This window comes from Capra hircus, chromosome 4 (genome assembly GCF_001704415.2).
Source record: "Capra hircus breed San Clemente chromosome 4, ASM170441v1, whole genome shotgun sequence".
In the NCBI taxonomy this organism is placed as follows: Eukaryota; Metazoa; Chordata; class Mammalia; order Artiodactyla; family Bovidae; genus Capra; species Capra hircus.
In genome coordinates, this window is record NC_030811.1 from 33,716,782 (window position 1) to 33,742,179 (window position 25,398).

Sequence of the window (25,398 nt, forward strand, 5' to 3'; positions counted from 1 at the left end):
TGTCACAAGTTTAAAGACAAATCCAAAGGTAATGATGCGCACAGCAAAAAAAAAAAAAAAAAAGCTATCTGCTGTGATAGTGTAATCATAATCAAACCTGGGAGAGTATAGATAATCGACAGAACACACTAATGTCTTCAACAGAGAAGAGGTGATGTAGGAGGAAGACAAGTGCCTGCACCATCAACTATGATGTGGGGCAAAAAGACCCAAGCAAGGCTCATATCCTGAAGAGTGGAAAAAGCCTGGCAGAGCAATAAGAAATGGGAAAGAGGAGGGCCACAGGTCTCAAGATAAAGATTCTTTCCTATTGAAAGTCCATATCTGAGCAGAACTGACACCAGTCTAGAGCAGAAACTTCAGGAAAGTGTGGGTCATCTGTGCAACCACACTGATAGGCAGACACTATCAGATCTTTTAAGATCACAGAATTAAAAATCTCTTTGATTCCTTTAAAATATGGCTTTTCTTTATTTTTCAATGAATCTTAAAGTTGTAAAATATTTAATACCTTTAGGGAGCTAGTACAATATCACAGCTAATACGAGTCCTTCCTCCAGCATCTCTGACATATAAAAAGGATTCAGTTTGAATCCTTCTGTGACAAGGAGCTTACTTCTCTATGAATCATCTTTAGCTACTACACATTTCTTACACTAACCCGAAAATCAATCCCTTGTAAGTATCTCCAAATGGTACCCAAAGAGGAGACCCTCCTGTTCCAATGTAACACCTCTTACTATTGATATTTTTCTTATACTGAGCCTCAAACCTATCTCCCTTTTACTTTGACATATTGGCTTTAGTTCTGTACCTTACAGATTTTTAGACTGTAGTATCCAAATCTTTAAATACCTAAACCCTACCTATCTGTGGTCCAAACCTTTTTTGACTTTTCTCCTTGAAGTTTATGTCCAATAACAAACATGTTGTAGATCACTGAACATGTCTTGCCTGCTCTAACCCAGTTATTTCTTCTCCCTGCTTTAACCATGGTTCTTCTTCTGACCAAAATGCCTCGGTCACTAACGTGCCATGCAAATATTTCCTTTCAAAAGACAGCTCAGCGGCATCTTCTCTGTGAAACAGCCTCTCATTTCTTAAGCATATTCTTGCACTCCAGTTTCTGTTTCTATTATAATGAACACAAACGTCCATTCACATTCTTGTTTAAAAAGATTGCTTTGAAAAATATGCTTAATTAATCCAAGAATGACATTTATTTTAAATATTTTAATTAATTGGTGGTAAAAGTAATCATTTTGTAGTATATTTGTTTTGGGCCTTTATCCTCATTATATATATATTTTAAAGATGGGGCCATGTCTTTTGATTTATGTAGACCAAATTTTAAATACAATGCCAGGAGTGCAATAGGTATTAAATGTTGAATGGTTAGATGGATTTCCAGTAGAATTTCCAGTAGAATTCCACTAACCGTATTGTATACAGCTGTATCCTAGACTCTCTTGCCTACTGGAGCCTCGAATGAGATTAACTTAAAATTTCAAAACATTTGGGAGGAAGAGGAAGAGAATATACAGGTAGAGAAGGATGGATTGATGGGTGGATGGGTGGATGGATGGATAAATGCCTAGACAGAGGATATGTCTGAGAAAATGGGAAGAAGGCAACATCTCTTACAATGGGAAAAGGCAAATTAAGACATATCAGTACCAAGGTTTAAGATGTTGCTAATATTCCTTGTAGTAAATCCCAGCTCTTCTTTTCAGCTATGTAATCAAATATTTGTTGGTTTTAGAAAATAAGTGGTCTAGTAATGTTACTTGTATTAACAGGTAACAAAAGAATCTTATAAATCATACCAATAAGCTTAAAAGTAGGAAACAATTAAAATAGTACAGGATTCATTCTGGATGAAGAGCATCTGCATGTGGCTTAGGAACTCTTTATGGTACAGTCTTACCTAGGAGGTGACACTCTATATCAAAGGTAGCATGGCACTGGGAGTCCTCCATTCTGGATGGTAGCTACCAATGACCCACAAATTTAAATTTAATATCAAGAGAAAAATTATACTGCTTCTCTTCCCACTCTCCCCAGTCAGAACAAGGGTGCCTATGGAAAACTCTGTTCTATATTGCTTTTGATGGAGTGCTGTTTATTTGAACATATTTTTGGTATTTTTCAGATCTAACTATTAAAAAAAGCTCTCCAAAATTTCCTCTTTGTCATCTTTAAAAAGAACTTTTTGAAGCTATTCTTATGGAAATAATTTTGTGTCTTGGAAACTTATGATTTGGCTCATGTAAATTATACCTTAAAACATCTGGAAAATAATTTCAAGGCATATTATTTAATGTATGACAAGATTCGGTATTTATGGTCCATCTGTTCTGTATCAGCAGTGAGTGTCGTCATGTCTATGTGCTAAGTGTTGATAACTACGTCTCCTGCTAATTATCACTCAGCCATGAAGAAAAAAGTGATGACTGTTTTAAACTTGTAGACATAGGTCCTATCAATCAATGTTAATCTGATTATTTAATTTACACCTTTTCATCACAGTATTTGGAATTAAAAGCTGGAAATGTATAATAATTATTCCAGTTTTTGGATCCTTACACAAATATGAAATAATATTCGTTATGCTGTATTCAACACAGAAACCCTGAAGAAAGTCTGACTCCAATCTAAAAGATGATCTCTCCCCCAAACAGTAAAAAGAGGACACTAATTCCTAGATGGGTGAGTGACGTGCCCAAAGCCATATAATAAATGTTGGGCAGAACTGGAAAGGAGACCCAGATTTTATCGCCTCTGATTTGTTCTGTCTTCCTGCTATGGCATGCTTTCTCTTAAGGTCTATACCAAACAGAAGAGACCACTTTGAGTTAGGTAAATTAGGCAAAAGAGAGGATTTATCATACCATTTGTGATTATTTTTTTCTCCCAAAGAATTAGGTTAGAAAAGTGTTTTAATATATAAACTAGAAAAACTTATAAGGACAATGTTACTATTAAGACTCTTGTTGGTATGTCATTAGATTTTTAAACCTTTCTACAGGCTATAGTTTGCACAAAGGTCTAAAATGTTTCCATATTGGTGAATGAAATCATGCTCAGAAATGCACCTACCCTAGAATGTGAATAATTCATACAAACCGTGAAGAATGCACTACCATTGTCATTTTGTAGTTTAGCAAATTACTCCTAGTGTATTCATCTCACTGATTTTAAAAGTTACATTTGGGAGTGAATTAACTTCAAATGGCTGTGAGATGGACAGTTACGTTAAATTTGTAAATGGATAAGAGTAACAAATTTTATCAGGACATTTGACTGTTAGATATAAAATATATACATAAAACTCTAAGAGTGTTCATATTTTAAACTAACACTCTGTACTCAAATTATATGTGTTATTTGTAAGGAAAACAGAAATGTTTCATGGAGGAAGGTCAAATTAGTATTTTCCAACTTATATTTCATCTTTTTTATCCACATAAGTACAGATGGAATGGCCTACTAATAACAAAAGATATAAACCACTCCAGACTTGACTTTACCATGAAATCTCAAATCGTATTAAATAAGGCACTGATTTTCAATTTTGTAGAAACTAAACTTGGAATATTAAGTAACAGATTAAAAAACTCATTCTAATTACTTCGACCTTTTAACTATAAACTATCTAACACTTCAACTGAAATTTATTCTAACACTATTTACTATGGAATAGAATATGATCTCATTTCCCACCCTATTTTATGTTTGTCTAACTTCAATTCCCATTAACTTCAAAAATTGACTTGGCAGGGAAAATTAGCTTAGATATAAAACAGTAATCTGAACAAACATGATATCAGTATTGGTAAGAAGTCTGGCCAACAAGTCCCGTGGGGAGTAAGAAGAAAAGCAATATGCATTCTTGCTGAGCAAACGTTTATGCATTAGGTACTGTGCTGGCGGTACTCTGCTAAACATGAAATCTTCTGTCAAAAGAGGCATTGGTGATTACAGGAATCATTAAAGAAAGCAGTTTTGTTTGCATGATGTTATGGACACAGCAGACTCCTAAGCCATTCATGACAACAAAAGCATGATTTGTTCTCTATAGTCTGCAGTCTACTCTGTTCTGTAAAAGAAGTCAGATGTGAAATACGGCTGCTCATGGAAACAGTCTACCTTAGTCAACCAATATACAACCACACACAGCTACATGATCCAACCCTACAGTCTCAGACACACACAGCTCCTTTCCAGTCTTCCTACCTGCCGGGACCCTGCCTGGCACACCCTTCTCCTTTAGTTCCTCTTTGTGAATCCTATCTAGCTCAAGCTCGACATTTCTCATTTATGCTGCCCATTCTGGCCCATCAAGCTCCTTTTCTCTCTGACTACTCTTAGCATTAAGACATTTCAGCTGCCGTGCATACACTTCTGTGTAATATTTTACACATTTTTCACGGAAAACTCTTTCTCTTCAATAAGCATAAACATCTTGACAGTGGTGACTCTCCATTCATTTATTGTTTATATGCTTCCACAGTATTTCACACAATACTGAGCACATGGGAAACAGTCAATAAACATACTAAATATTTTTTAATAAACTGAGAAAAGATATTTTGGAATAACACAAAGAGTGGTGATGATAAACTTATAGACAGATGTTGCTAAACTGAACAAAACTCTCTTTTAAAACAAAAGGATAAAGTACTAAGTTATGCCCTTTCTTGGTTTAGATAGGTTTCCTTATATTATCATAAAGTCCTTGCTTTCCAACAGACATGGTTATAGCATTTATACTGATTTATATTACATCCCTAGTAAACATAAATTTGTACTGTGTTCTGTTTGCCGTAAGATCAGACTCTTATGATAGATGCAATGTTCCTTGTCTTTTAAAAGTTTCAATTGGTTATTGATAAGAATGAAGCTATATCTCATCCTCAAGGCAAACAATAATGAATTTTAAAATCCCATTCCTCTTAATATAGTCATTTACTTTATCTTCAAATTGTATTCTATTTTAATGCTTGATTTGTACTTTTGTGCATGTTATCATTTTTTTGTATTAGTATGCAGTTGATATTGTTCTTGTACAAAATCCACTGCTATAAAAAAAGAGACACAGATGTATAGAACAGTCTTTTGGACTCTGTCGGAGAGGGAGAGGGTGGGATGATTTGGGAGAATGGCATTGAAACATGTATAATAGCATATAAGAAATGGATCACCAGTCCAGGTTTGATGCAGGATACAGGATGCTTGGGGCTGGTGTACTGGGATGACCCACAGGGATGGTACAGGGAGGGAGGTGGGAGGGGGGTTCAGGATGGGGACCACGTGTACACCTGTGCCGAATTCATATTGATGTATGGCAAAACCAATACAATATTGTAAAGTAAAAAAAAAAAGAAAAAAATATTTTTCACTATATCAAAAACCATGTTTTCCAAAATAATAACTTTCAAAGTTCAAAAAGCTCAAGAATTTAATTGAGAACCTTAGATGCTATGGTAACATCAGAATGTTCATTAGATTAACATGAAAGTAAAACTGTCAAAATACTGTATTAAATATTAACTGAAGTCAAAGTTCCTCCATTTTACCTTTAATTGTTTGACACAAGTGTGAAGAATAGTCAGATCTTTTATTATTATGTCTTTGGATTCACAAATTCTTCTTACTCAGAGTTACCTGGATAAATTAGCGGTAGCTCTCAAGTAAAGTGAATTTTGAGTATGTTTTGCAGAACATTCAGGTAAAACAAAGGTAAAATTTGAGCTCTATGAAATACACATCCAAAACATTCAACTTACCTCCAGTAGATGAGAATACCCACAAGAACCACTAGACAGATAAAAGTCAGGGCCGACACGATCACAAGGGGTATAACTGCCTTCTTCTCGGATTCCAGCCCCTCAGCTAGACCAATACGAGACTCATGGCTACTATTACTGGCCTCTGTAGTCGGAGAAAATTGAGAAAGTTGATATTTAAGCTTGAGGAAAAAGCACATTTTTCAACCGAATAACTGCAATCTTCTTGCTGTTGCTTACCTTTAAAATTTCTCTGACCCAAAGCTTGAAAAGTAAGGCAATTGCAAAATAAATGAGTCATAGGTGTGAAGTATATAGTGTGGGGAATTTAGTCAATAATCATGCAATATCTTTATGGGAATAAACTTACTGTGGTGATCAATTTGAAATGTTCAGAAGTATCGAATCACTATGTTGTGCAATAAGGACTAACATGGTGTTACAGATCAATTATACTTCCAAAAGAAACAAACTCATAGAAAAAGAGAAAAAAGTAAATCAGGCTATCAGAGCTGAGGAACTATAATATCCAACAAAGATTGGTAACCAGGAAGCATAATATTGCCTTGAAAAGCTTGTGAAAAGGGAAACAAAAGTATTAAAATAAAACTATTCAGTTTTTAATAAAAATGATCCAGAAAAACAATGCTACTTACTGAATCACCATATATAATCTTGATTTCCCAAAATGTAGTGGAAATATTTTTCATCCCACAGTTAGGTAAATAATTAGGAACAATTACTAATTTCACAAAGAGAGACTCTTAGGATAACTCTTCTTACATTAAGATAACCCTTCAATCCAGCAAACTATTTAAAATTTAGACATTTTGAATTCCCTTCTTGCCAACTGTTTTTCTCTATCAAAAATAAAAATACCTTTGCATGTGAACTGAAGGAATGAACAGATCTAAGACATTCTTTTTAAATACGCAAGTGTAAATTATGAAAAAGTCTAAATTCTGTCCTTGGGTTATTTCAGAAGGTAGCAAATAACTATTTTTTGTGACAAATCAGGTACATCTTTTGTTCTAGAACTTCAAAATCACTGCAAACAAAGCTATCTTTCTAAGTTGTTAAAAAAAAGTTTCAGAACTTCAGAGTGTCAGTGACCAGTCACAATTTCTCCCTTCTACTTTGAGGTGTGTGCAGCGGGAAACCAAGGTGATTGTACATCAGAACCCTAACAGGATGCTACAACAAGCTGACACTGCTACAAACTAACAGTCATCCTGTCCACCTGTAGGATCTCTGGAGTAACTAAGTTTAAATTCCTCATCAGAGTCTACCTTGCTTCCAACATATATGGTACATTTGGTATAAAAGTACCTATACTAAGTGCCTTGTTCTTAGTGATAGACAATGGGCATTAATTTAATTGAAAATACTATCAATTTAATGGAAAATATCTGAGGATAAATTTGACAGTCACAGATTCATAAATAGAGCACTGAAATATGTTTAACTGGAGAGAACTTGAGAGTTAAAACGATAGATTCCTTCTGTAAAGAGAGGTGATGCAGAAAGGGTCAAGAATTTAATCTACACATAGGAAATGCATCAAAGGATTATAAGTGGCAACCAAATATTCCAAGATGTGTATTTTTATAATTACAGAAGCATTTGTGAGAAAAAAATAGAATTCAAAGTTGTGATTGGAAATAATGAAACTGTATAAAAAGTGGGAATATTGTAAGTCAATTGATCCTTGAGCTGTAGTTAATATTCTTATGAGAGAAGGCTAAACTTAGCCTTCTATTACATTAATCTTACACTCTGGTCATTACCTACTGGATACTCATTCAGAAGCCTAAATAATCTGAGTTTGAATGAACTGGTATTGCTTTATGAAATTTAGGAAAGCATTTTGTTTTATACACAATTGTCTTCCCATTTTTTTTCTATTGTTACAATAGAAAGTTTGTGGTTAATAAAGGAATTAATCCACTTAGCAAAGTCTCTGGTACCTAGAAATTACAAATGAAGGTTAGTATTATTATCTATTTCAGTCATTCTTGAAGTAGGTCCCCCAGAATAGTGGCATCGGCATCCCCTGAAACTTGTTAGAAATGTATATTTGGGGCCCTTCTTCAACCATCCCAAATCTACTGACAAAGAAACTCTGTGGGTAAAACCCAGCAATCGATGTTTTAACAAGCCCTCTGGGTGATTCTGATCCATATTAAAGTTTAAGAACTAATGATGTACATTAACTTACATACAAAGTGAGTTTATATAATTTCACTAGTCTTCAACGACCACAAATATTCATTGTAGTAGGCACATAGCTGTATGTGTATATATATATATGTATTTAGATGTGTACACATCTCATTTATATAGATGTATGTACATACATATATATATACGTTGATCAAATATGTAATACATATGTCAGATATATAACACATGAAATATGTAGCAAATTGCAATATATATATATATGCCATGCATACTATATACATCCACTATACACACACATGCACACACACAGAGTCTTGTATGTAGATTTTACTCATAAGTTCTCTGGGATGTCTGATTTTAAAACAAACCTTTTAATTAGGGAATTAGAATGATAAAGCCAAGATAATTACATATAATGAAACCTAAATATTTTATATGAGCTACCACATGAAAGTAAAAACAATCAACTGGCTGCTTCGCATACTATAATGAAGAGCAACTAGTTATACTGCTTTTTATATTCATTAGTTGACACTAAAATATGTTTGGGTATCGCTCCGTAGTATATATGAGTTACCTAAATGATAAGGCAAGAATGTGCTAATGCTTAGGAAATAAAGAAATAATAATATTGGTTTACAAATTAAGCATTATTTATATTTATATATATTCTATTGTTCTCAATCATGACAATGCAGTCTCTAAGAGACAGACACCAATGACACAAGTTTCAAGTCTGAGTTTTTTTTATTAACTTCCTGTGTGATTTAGATCAAGCAATCTAGTATCTTTAGGACTCAATCTATGCATTCATAAGTTGCAGGTACTAATATCTGTCTTATCTATATTATTTTGAGGAGCATGTCTTATAAGTTATTCTACATTCTAAAAAACAGGTTATAAATTGGTTAAGTTTCAGAATTAGTCTATATGCATTTGATATAGAGGCATTTTCAATTATTGGATAAGACAAACTACAGATGATTTTTTAGATATGTTTGAAAAACAGGCAAGAATTTTCCCCTATATGATCTTACTTATGTCATCAATTACATTACTTGATGCTGTTAGATGTTATGTTCATATCGTTTTCTCATCAGTAGGAAAACATCCTCAAATTAAATAAATCTAGTGCATTGAAGAGAAAATGCAGTAATTTTAGCAATTTCAGGTTTGACATTTTACAGTATATAGTCTTTCCATAACAGAATAATCTAGCAATAACATATAGATGATGTCACTATAAAGTAAGATAGAAAAATGGATGCATTCCTGATGTTTTCTTTTTAAATCAATCTAATAAAAACGAAAAAACCAAGAAAACTATCGTTGAAGCCAGATAACAATCCATATATAAGAAGATACTAATGAATATGGTGACCCATGAATTCATAACTTATTTTCACATAACAGAGTTTAAGTGTTGAAAACTGGAATGCAATGTTGAGTAGGTATCAAATCAGAATGTAGAAAAACTTCTCTATCAAAATGTACATGCTTTTAATTGCTGCTGCACTGAAGGAAAAGTACATAACTCATTCAAGAAAAGGAAATAACAAAGAGGAAAACTATCCTAATAAGATTGGTATCTATGTTCTGGATTTTAAATACCTACTTTTACACAATAATAAGAGTGCAAGATGTTACTTTATTTTTTGACTCACTGTTGAGATTTAAATATCTTTCATTGTTCATTTTTAAAAAATGCCTTAAAATGTAGTAAAAGCAAATTATAAAACTTAAGATCAAGGCAATGAAATTATCTAGTATTTCATATTCTTGCTGCTGCTGCTGCTAAGTCACTTCAGTCATGTCCGACTCTGTGTGACCCCATAGATGGCAGCCCACCAGGCTCCCCTACATATTCTTAATGGCATTGAATTTCCCCTTTCCGCACTTCCCCCCACCCTCCACCGCCCGGCATCTAAAGCAAACATCTGTATTATATATGCTGCAAGCAATCTGCTGAAAGAAACATCTGGCTATAAATTAGTTTGCATAAAATACATTAACAAATGAAATGCATTTGTACAGAAAATGTTCTTGTGTTGTACACCTTGTCATACAATACCTATACATATTATGCATATTAATGGCCATTATCTAACTTCTTAGAAAGGTATGTAACAAGCAGAAAGTAGAAGGCATTTTGTTAGTTCACACTGCCCTCTTTAGGCAATGTTAAGGTAATCAAAGAGACGTTCTTAAAAAATTAAATCTTAAAAAAAAATCTTACCATTAAACTTTCAAAACTTAGCAATAGAACTTTTTTCTAAAGCCCCCAATCTGATGTGGATGTCCAAAATATCTATTTTCTTTCCACTGGGTTGGTCAGAGAGAGACACATATGTCACATTATATCAGAGTTTGTAATTCGATATATTTAGTTGGCAATGTAATTTAGAATATGCATAAATATTAAAACTAAAATCACCCCAAATACACTCCAATCTATTATTTAAAAAGCAGTGCACTAAAAATGTATCATGTACACATAATTGCTCTCACATGTAACAGGCATCTTGTGGAATATGAAAAAATTGAAATCATCTGTTTTGGAGAGAGTTAATCTAAGGATGAAAACACATTCAGTATTTCTTTGAAATAATGAAAAAAATCAAATTTTAAAACCTGTAAATTGATTTATAAATATCCTGACTTTTAAAAATGATGGCCATTTTACCAAATACCTCTTTCCAAGATTTTTCTTTCTTTTTATTTTGAGGCAGAAAGCCATCACACCTCAATCTATCCCTTGGATCCATAACTAACCTGCCTCTGAAATGTTGAACACTTCTGAATGCCTGCTAGTAATAGTCGGTGTTGAGGACTGTGGGGATCCAGGAGTTATTTCTGAGTCACCTGTTTCCAGTACCCCATCACCATCTTTTTCATTAATATCAGGAAAACTGAAATCTGTGGAAGTCTCATTATCATTAAGGCTATCTGAGGCACCTTGCCCTGATCCACTCTCTTCATCACTTGTAAGAACTGCCCAAGCTTTAGATTCTGGACTGAAAGGAAGCAGGGCATTGTGAGTCTGAACATCATTTTCCTGTTTTCCATCATTGCGCTTCTGGGGTGGCACATCTGTTGGTGGTGATTTATCAGGACTTCTTTCCATATCAGTCTGATCGTCTGATATGACACCTGTGATTTTATTTCCTTCTTCAGAATTCTGAGATAGTGCATATGAGATTGCGTTATTCTGATCCACAGAACTGTTCTGCTGCGTGTCTGAGTCATTCATCACCTTTTCCTGTGATTCTCTATAGGAGAAGCATGACATACACCTGTTGATGGATAAGCCATCTTTATCTCTGTCATCATAATCATCATCACCGTAATCATCAATATCACCATCATCACCACCACCCACCAAACTGGCATCAGATCGGGCACTTTGAATTGGCTCAGAAGTTGTTCTGGAAGGAAACAGCAACTTGGTTGTGGTTACAGAACCGTCCTTGTTGGGAGAAATGGCTGAAATGGAAACATACACATTTCCTAAAGGGACAGAAGGATCAGCAGTTACAACTGGATCAGAAACAACTGTAGGAATACCAGCCAATACCTCATCGGTGACAGGGCCCTTGGTGGAGGTGAAGACTTCATCAGAATAAACAAGCTTATTTATAAGCGTATCTGGTGGTGCAACTGATAAAACAGGAGTAGCATATGCATGCCTTCCTTCTGGAGGAAAGGCCTGATTAAGCTCCAAACTGGCAGTTTGGAACAACTCATCATTACTGTACAACGAAGGTACCGTTTGGTGGTAACTTACACTTTTATGCAAAAGTGGTTCAGAATATTTCTCACTTGCATAAGAAATGGTTAAAACTTGAAGTGAAGCAGCATGCGTATTAGGGGTAGGTGATACATCAGAGATTGGTACAGATGGAGAGTGCAGCGTATTTTCCCTTGAAGCGGCATTTGATGCCATGAGATGTGGTACTGTAGATCTAATGTGATCAACCTTGGGGGTTTCAACCACTATTGGGTCACTAGGCACAGCTGGCAGAGCAGTTTTAAGCAACAAATCAACACCAGAAACCTGAAAGGAAGGTTGCAGCAATACTTCAGTATTAAAAGAAGCTGAGGGCTCATAAACTAAGAGCTGAGTTGAAGGAGATAACGTTTCACTAGAAGTAGGGTCAGAGGATGCTGGCTCTGAGTGTGCACTAAGCGCAGGTTTAAGCGAAGTGTCACCAAATGCTTGAGATACAGCGTGTGAAGACTGAACCAGAAAGTTATTTTCTGGAATTTGACTAATCTCATGATCGTAAACCTTAGTGGCAGTAAAAGCAGGAAGCTCTGGGAGGACGCCCTCTGGGCTAGAAGTGGAGGCAGAGGATTCTTGTAAAGAGGCATTCAGTGTATTTACACGATTATACAGGTCAGGCATGACTGTGCTTTCAGAGGGGTAAACCAAGTCACTGAAAGAAGAAATGTGCCGTTCTGTCTCCTCTCCGTATATTCTGTCACTTTTAGAAAGTAGCTTGTTATCATCACCAGACATAGAGGTTGGATATGTAAATTCAGCTACAGAAACGGGTGAAGACATGTTAAGGGCTGTCAGACCGTCTGTGTCAGGCACAAAAAATTCACTATCAGAGGAGGCTCCAGACCACTCCCCGTCACCAGAGAGGCCCTGAGTGGGCTGCAGCAATGATGCGCTTGGGGTTACTAAGGGAGACTCGGGCATCGGTAGGTGGTGACTAGGGCTGCTAGATAAGGAACCCTGAACAGAATCACGCCCAGGTACCGCAGAACTGTCAGAAACCCTGAAGAGGTGTTGGGAGCCCTCCTCATTAGTTAAGGCATAAGAAGGTTCAGGCCCTGAAGAACGTGCATGCATCAGGACATCACTGCTGGATGCTTCAGCTGGAGAAAACACAAGCGTTTGATAAAGAACAGCAGGCTTGCTAGCACCAAATTCCAAGGTCTCCGAAGCAGCACGCGTAGTGATCTGATGCGGCATGGCATCAGAATACGGAGCAAGGCTGGGCTCTAATAGCAAATCACCCCCAGCCACTGGCAGAGAAACATGCAGGGACCCCTGATCGCTCTCAAGAGCTGCAGTAACTTGCGGAAGGATCTGAGAGATCGTATACACACGGTGAAGCAATTCACTACTGGAGGAAGCGGAGGAAAATGGGAGCAAAGGCGCGCCATCATAGGAAGACAGGATGGATTCGAATGACACACCGACACTGGGAAATACAGGTGTAGCATGCAAGGCCCAATCACTACTTGAAGCAGCAGGGGTAGTGTTGAGGGTCTGGTTGTCAAGCAACAAGGGGGTGACTAGAGGAAAGACTTCACTACTGTAGGAAGGTTGGAGAGGTGCCTCACCATTGTACACTGGTTGAGTTGTCTGCGCGTGTACCACGTTGACGGTGGGGACCGAATGGTGTCCGGAGGACGGAGTAAAAGCGTGAGGTGTCACCTCAGTGGGGAAGTACGCAAAGGTAGAATACTGCGGCATCCGCACATCTGAGACCGAGGGACCCTGTGACAGCAGTGGGCCTGGAGGAGAGGATTCTGTTGTCTTCTCAGATTCGTCACTATCCACGTCGGTGTAATTAGTCTGGAGAAGGCTCTCTCTACCTGACCCGACCTCGGGCAGTGTCGTCACGTCTGTCGTACTAGGAAACCACACATTTCCATCAACGGAAGGATCCTTGAGAGATTCTTCCGAACCTGAGGAGGCTGAATCTTCTGAAGCATTTCTCGCAGATTCTGGGATAAAGACATCGTATGTGACGACCTCTGGGTTTTCTGAAGGAAATACATCGCCATGGGGAGTGTTATCGGAGACGAATGGCACAGCGGAAGTTGCGGGACTGGAGCCGGAAGAATCATCGGCTCCGGGATCGAGCTTGAAACTGGTCAATAAACTCTCTTCCTCACTGATATCAGTAGATACCTCTTGCGACTCCGTCGTAGAAACTGTATCTGAATATTCCACCGTCCCGGACAAGTTCATCTGTGGAAATCGGAGAATGGTTTTAGAGCCGTCACTTGAAGAGGCTGAAGTGCCTGCCAGAGTGAGAGGGGGAGGCTGGGTCACAGTCTGTGAAGTCGAAGGAACGTCTTTTCCTGGGTCTAATTCAGGGACTGGCTGGGAAGTGGAATCTGAAGGTGTGTTGGGAATATCACTCTTTCCAGAGAACTCGCTTCCTCTTGCTGGGGAGCGGTTAGTCTTAGCCTCGTTGTATTTGGTCCCCACTCGGTTGTAATTTGTTGTGGTAGGAATCTGGGGTTCCTTTCTCCTAATCTGGTTTGTGGCACCGTCTCTACCAGGATTCACAAGAGTGTCTCCTTCCATGTCCTTTCCCTCTTCTTCTTCCTTTGAAAAGCAAGTAAGATTTAATGGGATATAAGAAAATTAGAGAAAAATGATTTTTTTTTTTTAGTTCTACCAGTTTATTGCTACCAACCCATCTCCTTCCACCCTTCTCATGTATGCGTGCTCAGTTATGTAACCCCATGGACTGCAGCCCTCCAGGCTCCTCTGTCCATGGACTTTTCCAGGCAAGAATATTGGAGTGGGTTGCCATTTCCTTTTCCATGAAACCTTAATAATATCTTAAACTGCATTATACTGTGATTCTTCACTTGTGGGATTTTGGAAACTTCTCATAAAGCAACCCCCCCCCCCCCCCCCCCGCCCCAGAAGACACGCCTCTATCTTGTAACCAATATTATCTACCCTTGCTAAGTCGCTTCAGTCCTGCCCGATTCTGTGTGACCCCACAGACGGCAGCCCACCAGGCTCCCCCCATTCCTGGGATTCTCCAGGCAAGAACACGGGAGTGGGTTACCATTTCCTTCTCCAATGCATGAAAGTGAAAAGTGAATGTGAAGTCGCTCAGTCCTGTCTGACTCTTTGCGACCCCATGAACTGCAGCCCACCAGGCTCCTCCATCCATGGGACTTTCCAGGCAAGAGTATTGGAGTGGGGTGCCATGAAGGACAGTAATTAAACTCAACGAAAATATCTTATTTATGGCTGCTTTTTATTTACTTTACGGAAGTAATTAATAGATATCACAGCTCTGAAGACACAATGTAGTGGTATTTACTTACTAAGAGTGTTATTTAACATTTTATTTTCTTGTGTTTATATTTCTCTGTTCAGTTCATCTGGCAACAAGCTAAATAATAATTAGCTTCTAGTAATGTAAAATGGCAATAAAACATCTTATTTCAAAATCAAAGTAGTTGTATATTCAGACTATTTGTATGTATTCAGAATACATCACAATTTTAAAGCTATTCTAACAGGAAAGTTTAAGACTGGAAGAGGTTTTTGGTTTTGTTTGTTTTTGTTTTAAATACTTTTCCCTAGGAGTTCATCTTAAACCTAGGCAGATATTTTTAACAACTGGTCAAAATATGGTCCTAGTTCTAGTCATTTAATTTTGTGTTTCCTTTAGAAATACCATTCAGGTGACCCAGTCTCTCATGAGCACTTAGTTACTATGATGGCCCAGGAGTGATCTGGCTAGAGGTTATCCAAAACCCAAGGTTTCTTTTTATAAAAACTGTATATATTATAATATGTCTAATCATATGTTTAAAACACTGAATTGCCAAACATATTAAGATATGATATTTTTTGTTCACATGGGACATGAATCTGTCAGTTTGGTAGCACTGTCATCTATTAGATCTTTTAAGGTCACGCTCCTTGAAAAAAGAAAAAAATTACCAAGTACAAATTGGTCAGTGAGAACCTGACCAATATCAGTAGAAAGAATCTGAATCTTAAGCCATGTGTGCTCATGAGCTTTTGTCTCAGACACACGGAAAGCTACACGTATGAAACACAACATTTCAAGCTTAATGACTGCATTGTTATCTAGAGCTTAATTATTCAGTTGGTTTAAAGTTTTTTTTTTTTTTTTTAATCTTAAGGCATATGAGACAACCCTTAGAAGTGAGTCAGCGTTAATGCTCTGGATTGTATTAATGCTAAAATGGATATTCTCTTAGATTCCCCAGATCCATTTCCTCCCTAGTGGTATTTCTTGATAAAATTTTGCATTCTGATTGATGCCATGTTCACAAGGACAACTAGGAGATTTTACCACATAATTTTCTGAATAAATATTCCTCTCATCTTCAAGCCCCAGATCTTCACGCACAAGGAAATAAGAACAGTTTGCCTTGACTCACTCTTGGTGGAAAACACTCTTCTTTCCTTAGACGTGCTTACAAACATTTGCTTTATAATCTGATACACAGTTTTGGTGAGGATCAGTGTTAACTGTTTCTGAATTCTTTCTCACTTTTGTAAATCTGGATACTTGCCAGTTTCTGGTATCACGCCACACTCTTACTCTCTACCAAGACTTTTAAACTTCACTCTGCTCTATTCAAACCTCTATTTTCTTCTCTCCTCATTCTCAGCAGATGGTTTTCCTGATTATAGAGGCAGTAGAAGCCACCAGACAAAAACTCAGCTCTTCCTAGCATTAAAACATCAAAACCCACCAGGACCAACCAAATCCATCTCCGCTCTTCTCATCCTGTTGTAACAGAGCTGTTGTTCTACTTCCTCTCTAATTTCTGCATTTGTGTTCTAATCCATTCTCTATCATCCTCTCAAGAATTGAACACAACTATTTCCCTCCACTTTGTACTTTCAACTTTGCTTTCTTAATGGATCATTCTTACCAGCTCAAACCCAGATCTCTCCTATTTAAAAGGAGCATAATGGAAAATCTCTAATTCAATGACTAGTATTCATTTTACCTCTCTCCATGTCTTCACAGTAAAGTTCCCAAAACACATGTCATCTATCTTCTCTATATCCTCTGACAATTTCTTTTCTTTAGAACTTTTATTTTTTGCTAAGTTTTTTCTTTTTTTTCTTTTTGCTTCATTGTGTAGCATGTGGGATCTTAGTTCCTTGGCCAGGAATTGAATCCATGCCCCCTGCATTGGAAGTGCGGAGTCTCAACCAGTGGACCACCAGAGACTAGAAGTCCCTGATCTGACAATTTCTTTCAAATTCCACATAACATTGCTTCTCTTCCTCTTTGCTTATTATCCCACACAAACCTCCTTTATCATCCTCCTACCATAAGCTATGTAGACTTCTATAACATTGTTCTTAAAACATAATGCCAGTCACGCTTTATTCTGTTACATTTTTGGGGAATAAAAACTATACACACATGAAACACAAATTTCTCTTTCATCACTGTGAGATTCTTAGAATCTGATGAAGGTGATGGACCTTTCATTAATCCACCCAACTAAGTCTTGTACATCTCTATGGGGTCATACTATCTCATGTCAACATTTCAAGAACATACGATCCATATTCTATGATTACTTTATACATACACGAAAATACAGATATTTTAATGGACACTGCTTGAATCTTTCCTCCTCTATGGTTTTGATATGGATCACACCTGTTATCCTTTATGATACCTATTAAAATTTTTTATTGAAAAGCCTTGATTGTGCTGGAGATACTTTGTCTTTCAAAGTCAGGCATTCCTATTGGAAGAAAACTTGAAGAATATTCCCCAAACTATTCATTTCCACGTTGTTGTTGTTGTCTAGTTGCTCAGTCATGTCTGACTCTTGTGACACCATGGACTGTAACCTGTCAGGCTCCTCTGTCCATGGGATTGCCCAGACAAGAATACTGGGGTGGGTTGCCATTTCCCTCTCCAGGGCATTTTCCCAACTCAGGGATTGAACCTGCATCCCTTGCATTGGAAGGCATATTCTTTACCACTGAGCCACCAGGGAAACCAATATTCAGGCTTAAAACCATTACCGGTACAATCCAGGTGTTTGCCAACTTCTATCATTCATTCCTGCATGAATCGATGATCATGAATAGTGTTGTGAACTGTTTGTGTCCCCTCTAAATTCACATGCTGAAACCCTACCCTTTCAAAGTGACAGTCTTAGGAATTGGGGCCTTTGGGAGTCATTAGTATTAAATGAGGTCATAGGTGGAAGCCTCATGAATGGGATTAGTGCCTTTATATTGAGTCATGAGGGGTTGCTTCTTCTGCTCTTCTCCACCATGTGAGGACACAAGTCTGCAGTCTACAATTGGAAGGGTGTTTGACACACATCACACACACTCAGAGATATGCTTAGCTGAATTCTGTTGTGAGCTCTTGATGAAATGTGGACTGCTTATTTTGCTAAAATAGTCCTTTGTAAGAGAGAATGGCCATAAGATAAAAAATCACTGAGGTAATGGTTCATGTGAAAACACAACCTAACCACTATTTACTGCTAGATAAGAATATTTGTTTTCACAAGTTATCAGCTCATACACATGTATGTACTAATGGACACATTCTTACCACCATTAACAATAGAAAACCTGGATTTTACATATTATCTCTGTTCTGATGAATAGCATATTTGGGCTTAAGATGAAATATAAGATATAAACAGTCATTTTCTCTCTATTTCAAAAATTAAGACAATGTTAAAATTTATAAATTTATAAATATCCTTAAAGGATCTTGTGCTGGCAACAGACTTTATAATATGCGTAGTCCAAACAAAAATAATCAAATTAAATGGGCAAAAGAATATATACACTTTATATTCTGGTTCATATTTATTATCAATCTATCTATCACTGGTTAAGTTAGTCAAAAATAAGCTGTAGCAATATTATGAATTGCTTAAATATTACTTTAGTTCGTTAGAAACATTTAGAAAATGAAAAAGTTCCAATTTGCAACTACAGTTCATAGCTATCATTATTTTTAAAGTTCGTCATTTTTCTAATTATCAACAAACCTTTCCTATCTCTTTTTAAAAACTATGCCAATTAAAGTGTCTTCCAACTTCTTCATAAAACTCATGTTATTAATTATACATTAATCTACAAAGTTCAGCAACTAATCCTACAAACAATGAATCATGCATGCAACACGAACTTTTTATTAATGCAACATCTGAAACCTAACCAATAATTCAAAATAGACTTTTTAATGTTTAAGCACTTGAATAAAAAATAGCTATGATACCTTGATTATTTCTTCAGTTCCAATTAATTCGGGAAAGAGGTCAAGTTCTACAAAATTAAAAACAAAATTATTAACATTTTTATTCAACTATTTCAGCCTTATTGGTCTACTTTTGTATGGAAAGAGAGAAAAGGAAAAAATAATACTGTTAGCTTGGAAAATACAGAATTGCTCAAAGAAAATTTCAAATTTCAGTTTTCAAGACTACTGAACATTACATAACACAGCACTATGTAAACGTATGGGAAAGTGCACTCAAAACATTGATCTCTATCCTCCACACCAATTCCTTTCCCTATTTTCACCCCAACTGTGATTGAAACTAAGAAGGGGAAAGAAGACAGTGAGACTGATATTACTGGGTGCAAAGAAACCCAGGTAATTTTTTATTGGTGCAGACTTACTGCTGATAAAAGCATAACTGGGAAAATGCCAGGAGATAAGTGACAGATATTCTTATTCAACTACTTATTCCTTAAGGTCTTCTTCTGATTGAAGGGCAAATAGTTATTTTTTTTTAATTAATTAATTTTTGGCTGTGCAGGGTCTTCAGTTGCTGCGTGAGGGGCTTTCCCTAGTTGTGGTGAGCAGAGGCTACTCTATAGTTGCGCTGCATGGACGTCTCTTGTTGCAGAGCATGGGCTCTAGAACATGGACTTGGTAGTTATTACACATGGATTTTGCTCAGAAGCATGTGGAATCTTCCCAGACCAGAGATCAAACCCACATTCCCTGGATTGGCAGGAAAATTCTTAACTACTGCCCCACCAGGGAAGTCCCAAATAGTGCTTTTTACTCTTCAGATTTGGGCTCATACATATTTGCACACAGGGTGCTGCCCCAGGTAAAAGCGAGAATTTCTAGCAGGTCCAGCCTGGATTGGCAGCAGGAAGGACAGACCAGAGTGATTCCCATGACTTCTTCCTAGGGATACTCAACTAATACTGCTTATGAAAGGAATGTAAGGACCAGGATCATTTAAGTTTGACTTTCCCAAGTGGACACAATCAGCATATTTCATATTGCTGTGCCGTGCTTAGTCGCTCAGTTGTGTCTGACTCTTTGCAACCCCATGGACTGTAGCCTGTCCATGGAGATTCTCCAGGCAAGAATACTGGACTGGGTTGCCATGCCCTCCTCCAGGGGGATATTCTCAAGCCAGGGATCAAACCCAGGGATCAAACCCAGGTCTCCCACACTATAGGTGGATTCTTTATCATCTGAGCCACCAGGGAAGCCCATGAATACTGGAGTGGGTAGCCTATCCCTTCTCCAGGGGATCTTCCAGATCCAGGAATCGAACCAGGGTCTCCGGCACTGCAGGCGGATTCTTCACCAGCTGAACTACCAGGGAAGACCAGTCTAAGGATAGCTCAATCCTAAAACAAGACTCATCAGGAAATGTTAGAAAAGATGAGGAGCTACTAATAGTTCTCTCTCTCCAACAAGGAATCTAGGCCCTCTGCCAAGTTACCAATGGGCCTGAGGACCACTTGTCCTCACTCTTCATCCAAGCTGCATCAGGGAGACAGAAGACAGGGTAACTATTAGGGCTTGAGCATTATTACAAAGATACCCTTCTTATTCTTATTATTTTAGAGAATCTATCCCATCTCCAAAGTTTATGCTTTTCACTATCCTAAAGCTGTTTATGTTCTATTTTTTTTATGCCTCTGTAGATCTTCAAAAGAAATGCATGTTCTATAGAATTTTCAAAGGCATAAATGAACTAACATTACGTATTTACCAAATCCAGGCCTGCTTTATCATATAAACTGTATTGGGTTTATTTTCATGAAAAAATTCTAGGTACTAAGAAATGTAAAACTATAAAATACAGTAATATGTTTGAATTTTATTTAGAAGAGAATTCAAGTAAAATATAGAAGCCCAGCCCCCATGAGGTTTTAGATAAAATTAATACTGACTAGTTAAGTATTTTTAAGTTACTTACCCTGTACAATTTTTGGTGCTATAAAAATGAAAATAGTCACTGTAAACAGGCATATCTTAAATTTTAACTCTTAATTATTATTATTTTCTTGTTAAAACTAACCATGAAAGAATCTGACAGCTTTCACTTGGATCTTTAGTGTTCTCCTTTTTCTATTTTTGTCACTGTGAAACCCTTTACTCACCCTGTTTTTCATGTTATTTAGTCTTTACTTTTTAAAATTAAAATGATTTCAATAGTCTGATACAACTTTGTCTCTATAACCTTCAAGGAAACCAATATAATGTGAATTTAAAAATGCGATTCAACTTAACTGCGAGAGAGAAATAAAAAGAACCTTTAATATGATTTTCTAAAAACTACAATTAGAGAAGTTCATGCATGTAAAAATCTCCAATTTCAGCATATGGGACAATACATAATTTTATTAAAAATATTTTTATATGGAGTCACAGCTTTTCATGTACTTTTAAAATACTTTATTATTAATAAGGGTAAATCATAGTCAAATACTTATTTTGAGATATATATATACATATATATATATACACATACATATTATACTTTAGATTTTATTCTGTTAAGAAGCTACAGAAAAACATCTCAATGGAGTCCATTCTCTTCAACATGCTTACAGAGGTGTTTTTAAAAAATGGCCTAACTTCATTTAACTTAACACAATTGTAATGACCAAAGCTGATTCTCTTATTAATTGTCAGGGTTGGGGTGGAATGTATATAATTATCATATTAAGGACAAATTTTTTCTTTCAGTACTGTGTGTACTACATTTGATTAATTGTTATCCTTTAATCAGAGCATAACTTAACTATATAGATTATAATCCCTATTAAGCTAAAATACATAATTCTACTTAATCATACTGTCTATGAGTACTGGGATCAGCGAGTTCTACTGTAACTGGCTTTGCTGTTTACTGCAATAAGAAGTAAAAAGTTTCCTTTAGGCCCCCTCAGGCCCTAGGAGCAGAATCTACAGGTCCAAGAAGCCCTTTGATCTCTTTTTATTTCATAGCACACACATGGGTGAATTAGGTTTGGATGCCTTCATGTTGGTATGTAAAAACCCACTTTGAAAGATCTTCCTTATGATTTCCTACTAGACTCAGATCATTTGAATTGACTGAAATACTGGCGTTGTCCAGGAATACTTAAAGAGCCCTGCCCAAAACAACCCAGAAGTCTTCTGCTGAGACTCCTCAGCACAATTTTGAAATAAAATAATTTTAAAAGATTGCTTCTAACTCCCTGGAGAATCTGAGCCTGGGAGAATATTCCTGGGTCTGAGAGTTCATAGCACTCAAGGTCTAACTGCTGACTGATGAAGGTCTCAGGATGGGTCCCCACTGGCCTGCTGTTGTTGTTATTGTTAAGTTGCTAAGTCGTATCTGACTATTTGCGACCTCATGGACTATAGCCCACCAGGCTTCACTATCCATGGAATTCTCCAGGCAAGATACTAGAGTGGGTTTCCATTTCCTTCTCCAAAGGATCTTTCTGATACAGAGATTGAATCCTTGTCTCCTGCCATTGCAGGTGGATTCTTTACCACTGAGCCACCTGGGAAGTCCTTTGGTCTGCTGCTTCCTTGCAAATAATAACTAATGTTTTAGTGGTCACCAGTCTGACTCAGGAACTACTGGGGTTTACAGAATCTTCTCACTTCATCAAAACAGACTCCAAGAAGGTTGCAAAAACAGTCCAGTAGTGAAGATTGTCAATATATTTTTTTGACTGAACACTTAAAATTCACATTTACGGGATAACAGAATAAAACCTACGGGTCATTCTGGTTTTGTTAGATTTTCTAAAAGAGCATGTTACTCACACATGTTACTCAACATTCCACAAAACAAAATAGCAACACTGATGTAGGTAGGCAAGCAAGGCTCATTTAATTCTTCAAAGGTTTTAAGCCAAGTTTCACAGTGCGAAAAGGCAAAAGCATTGTAAACTGCAATCTTTTTAAAGGGTGATTTTTAAATATCATTATGTAACAGTACCTGTAGTGTAGTATGGTACAGGCTGAACAAGGACAATGTATAGTGATTTAACAAAGACAGTTGTTATACAAATAAAAAGGACACAAAACAGGAAAATGCATTGATCTAATTCACCACGTATTTAAATTTAATACATATGATTATCAAGACTCTAAGACATGTACTCAAATAATGTCTTCTATAACTATGTGAAAGTGAAAGTGAAGTTGCTCAGTTGCGTCCGACTCTTTGTGACCTCATGGCCTGTAGCCTACCAGGCTTCTCGGTCCATAGGATTTTCCAGGCAAGAATACTGGAGTGGGTTACTCTTTCCTTCTCCAGGAGATCTTGCCGACCCAGGGACTGAACCTGGGTAACCCACATTGTAGGCAGATGCTTTACCGTCTGAGCTACCAGGGAATGCAAAAAAGCAAAACGGCTGTCTGAGGAGGCCTTACAAATAGCTGTGAGAAGAAAAGAAGCAAAAAGCAAAGGAGAAAAGGAAAGATATAAGCATCTGAATGCAGAGTTCCAAAGAATAGAAAGGAGAGATAAGAAAGCCTTCTTTAGCGATCAATGCAAAGAAATAGAGGAAAACAACAGAATGGGAAAGACTAGAGATCTTGTCAAGAAAATTAAAGATACCCACTTCACACCAGTCAGAATGGCTGCGATCCAAAAATCTGCAAGCAATAAATGCTGGAGAGGGTGTGGAGAAAAGGGAACCCTCCTACACTGTTGGTGGGAATGCAAACTAGTACAGCCACTATGGAGAACAGTGTGGAGATCCCTTACAAAATTGCAAATAGAACTACCTTATGATCCAGCAATCCCACTGCTGGGCATACACACCGAGGAAACCAGAACTGAAAGAGACACATGTACCCCAATATTCATCGCAGCACTGTTTATAATAGCCAGGACGTGGAAACAACCTAGATGTCCATCAGCAGATGAATGGATAAGAAAGCTGTGGTACATATACACAATGGAGTATTACTCAGCTGTTAAAAAGAATTCATTTGAATCAGTTCTGATGAGATGGGTGAAACTGGAGCCGATCATACAGAGTGAAGTAAGCCAGAAAGAAAAACACCAATATAGTATACTAACACATATATATGGAATTTAGAAAGATGGCAATGACGACCCTGTATGCAAGACAGCAAAAAAGACACAGATGTGTATAACGGACTTTTGGACTCAGAGGGAGAGGGAGAGGGTGGGATGATTTGGGAGAATGGCATTCTAACATGTATACTATCATGTAAGAATCGAATCGCCAGTCTATGTCTGACGCAGGATACAGCATGCTTGGGGCTGGTGCATGGGGATGACCCAGAGAGATGTTAATGGGGAGGGAGGTGGGAGGGGGGTTCATGTTTGGGAACGCATGTAAGAATTAAAGATTTTAAAATTAAAAAAATAAAAAATAAAAAAAAAATTAAAAAAAAATAAAGTGAATTAATCCATTAAAAAAAAAAATTAGAGATACCAAGGGAACATTTCATGCAAAGATGGGATCGATGAAGGACAGAAATTGTATGGACTCAACAGAAGCAGAAGATATTAAGAAGAAGTGGCAAGAATACACAGAAAAACTGTACAAAAAAGATCTTATAGTAAGATCTTTTTTATCTGGTCTTAATACGACCCAGATAATCACAATGGTGTGATCACTCACCTAGAGTCAGACATCCTGGAATATGAAGTCAAGTGGGCCTTGGAAAGCATCACTACGAACAAAGCTAGTGGAGGTGATGGAATTCCAGCTGAGCTATTTCAAATCCTAAAAGATGATGCTATGAAAGTGCTGCACTCAATAGGACAGCACATTTAGAAAACTCAGCAGTGACCACAGGACTGGAAAAGGTCAGTTTTCATTCCAATCCCAAAGAAAGGCAATGCCAAAGAATGTTCAAACTACCACACAATTGCACTCATCTCACACACTAGTAAAGTAATGCTCAAAATTCTCCAAGCCAGGCTTCAGCAGTTCGTGAACCGTGAACTTCCAGATGTTCAAGCTGGTTTTAGAAAAGGCAGAGGAACCAGAGATCAAACTGCCAACATCCGCTGGATCATGGAAAAAGCAAGAGAGTTGCAGAAAAACATCTATTTCTGCTTTATTGACTATGCCAAAGCCTTTGACTGTGGATCACAATAAACTGAGGAAAATTCTGAAAGAGATGGGAATACCAGACCACCTGACATGCCTCTTGAGAAACCTATAGCAGGTCAGGAAGCAACAGTTAGAACTGGACATGGAACAACAGACTGGTTTCAAATAGGAAAAGGAGTACGTCAAGGCTGTGTATTGTCGCCTTGCTTATTTAACTTCTATGCAGAGTACATCATGAGAAACGCTGGGCTGGAAGAAGCACAAGCTGGAATCAAGATTGCCAGGAGAAATATCAATAACCTCAGATATGCAGATGACACC

The 25,398-nt window shown here is 37.2% G+C and overlaps 1 protein-coding gene across 4 annotated transcripts in view; it reads right to left on the bottom strand.

Annotated features, from left to right (window-relative positions):
* Positions 1–25,398, bottom strand: part of PTPRZ1 (protein tyrosine phosphatase, receptor type Z1) — a 201,209-nt gene that overhangs the window by 37,130 nt on the left and 138,681 nt on the right. For 2 of the 4 annotated variants that reach the window (XM_005679397.3, XM_005679396.3), the window contains exons 11-13: positions 19,001–19,047; positions 13,329–14,325; positions 5,790–5,934 (exon numbers count right to left, since the gene is read on the bottom strand). In XM_005679397.3, coding sequence (XP_005679454.2) covers positions 5,790–5,934; positions 13,329–14,325; positions 19,001–19,047 — 1,189 coding nt within the window. Of the gene's footprint in view, positions 1–5,789; positions 5,935–10,745; positions 14,326–19,000; positions 19,048–25,398 lie in introns of all 4 variants that reach the window. The other 2 variants (XM_013963415.2, XM_005679395.3) reach the window with 1 other exon arrangement.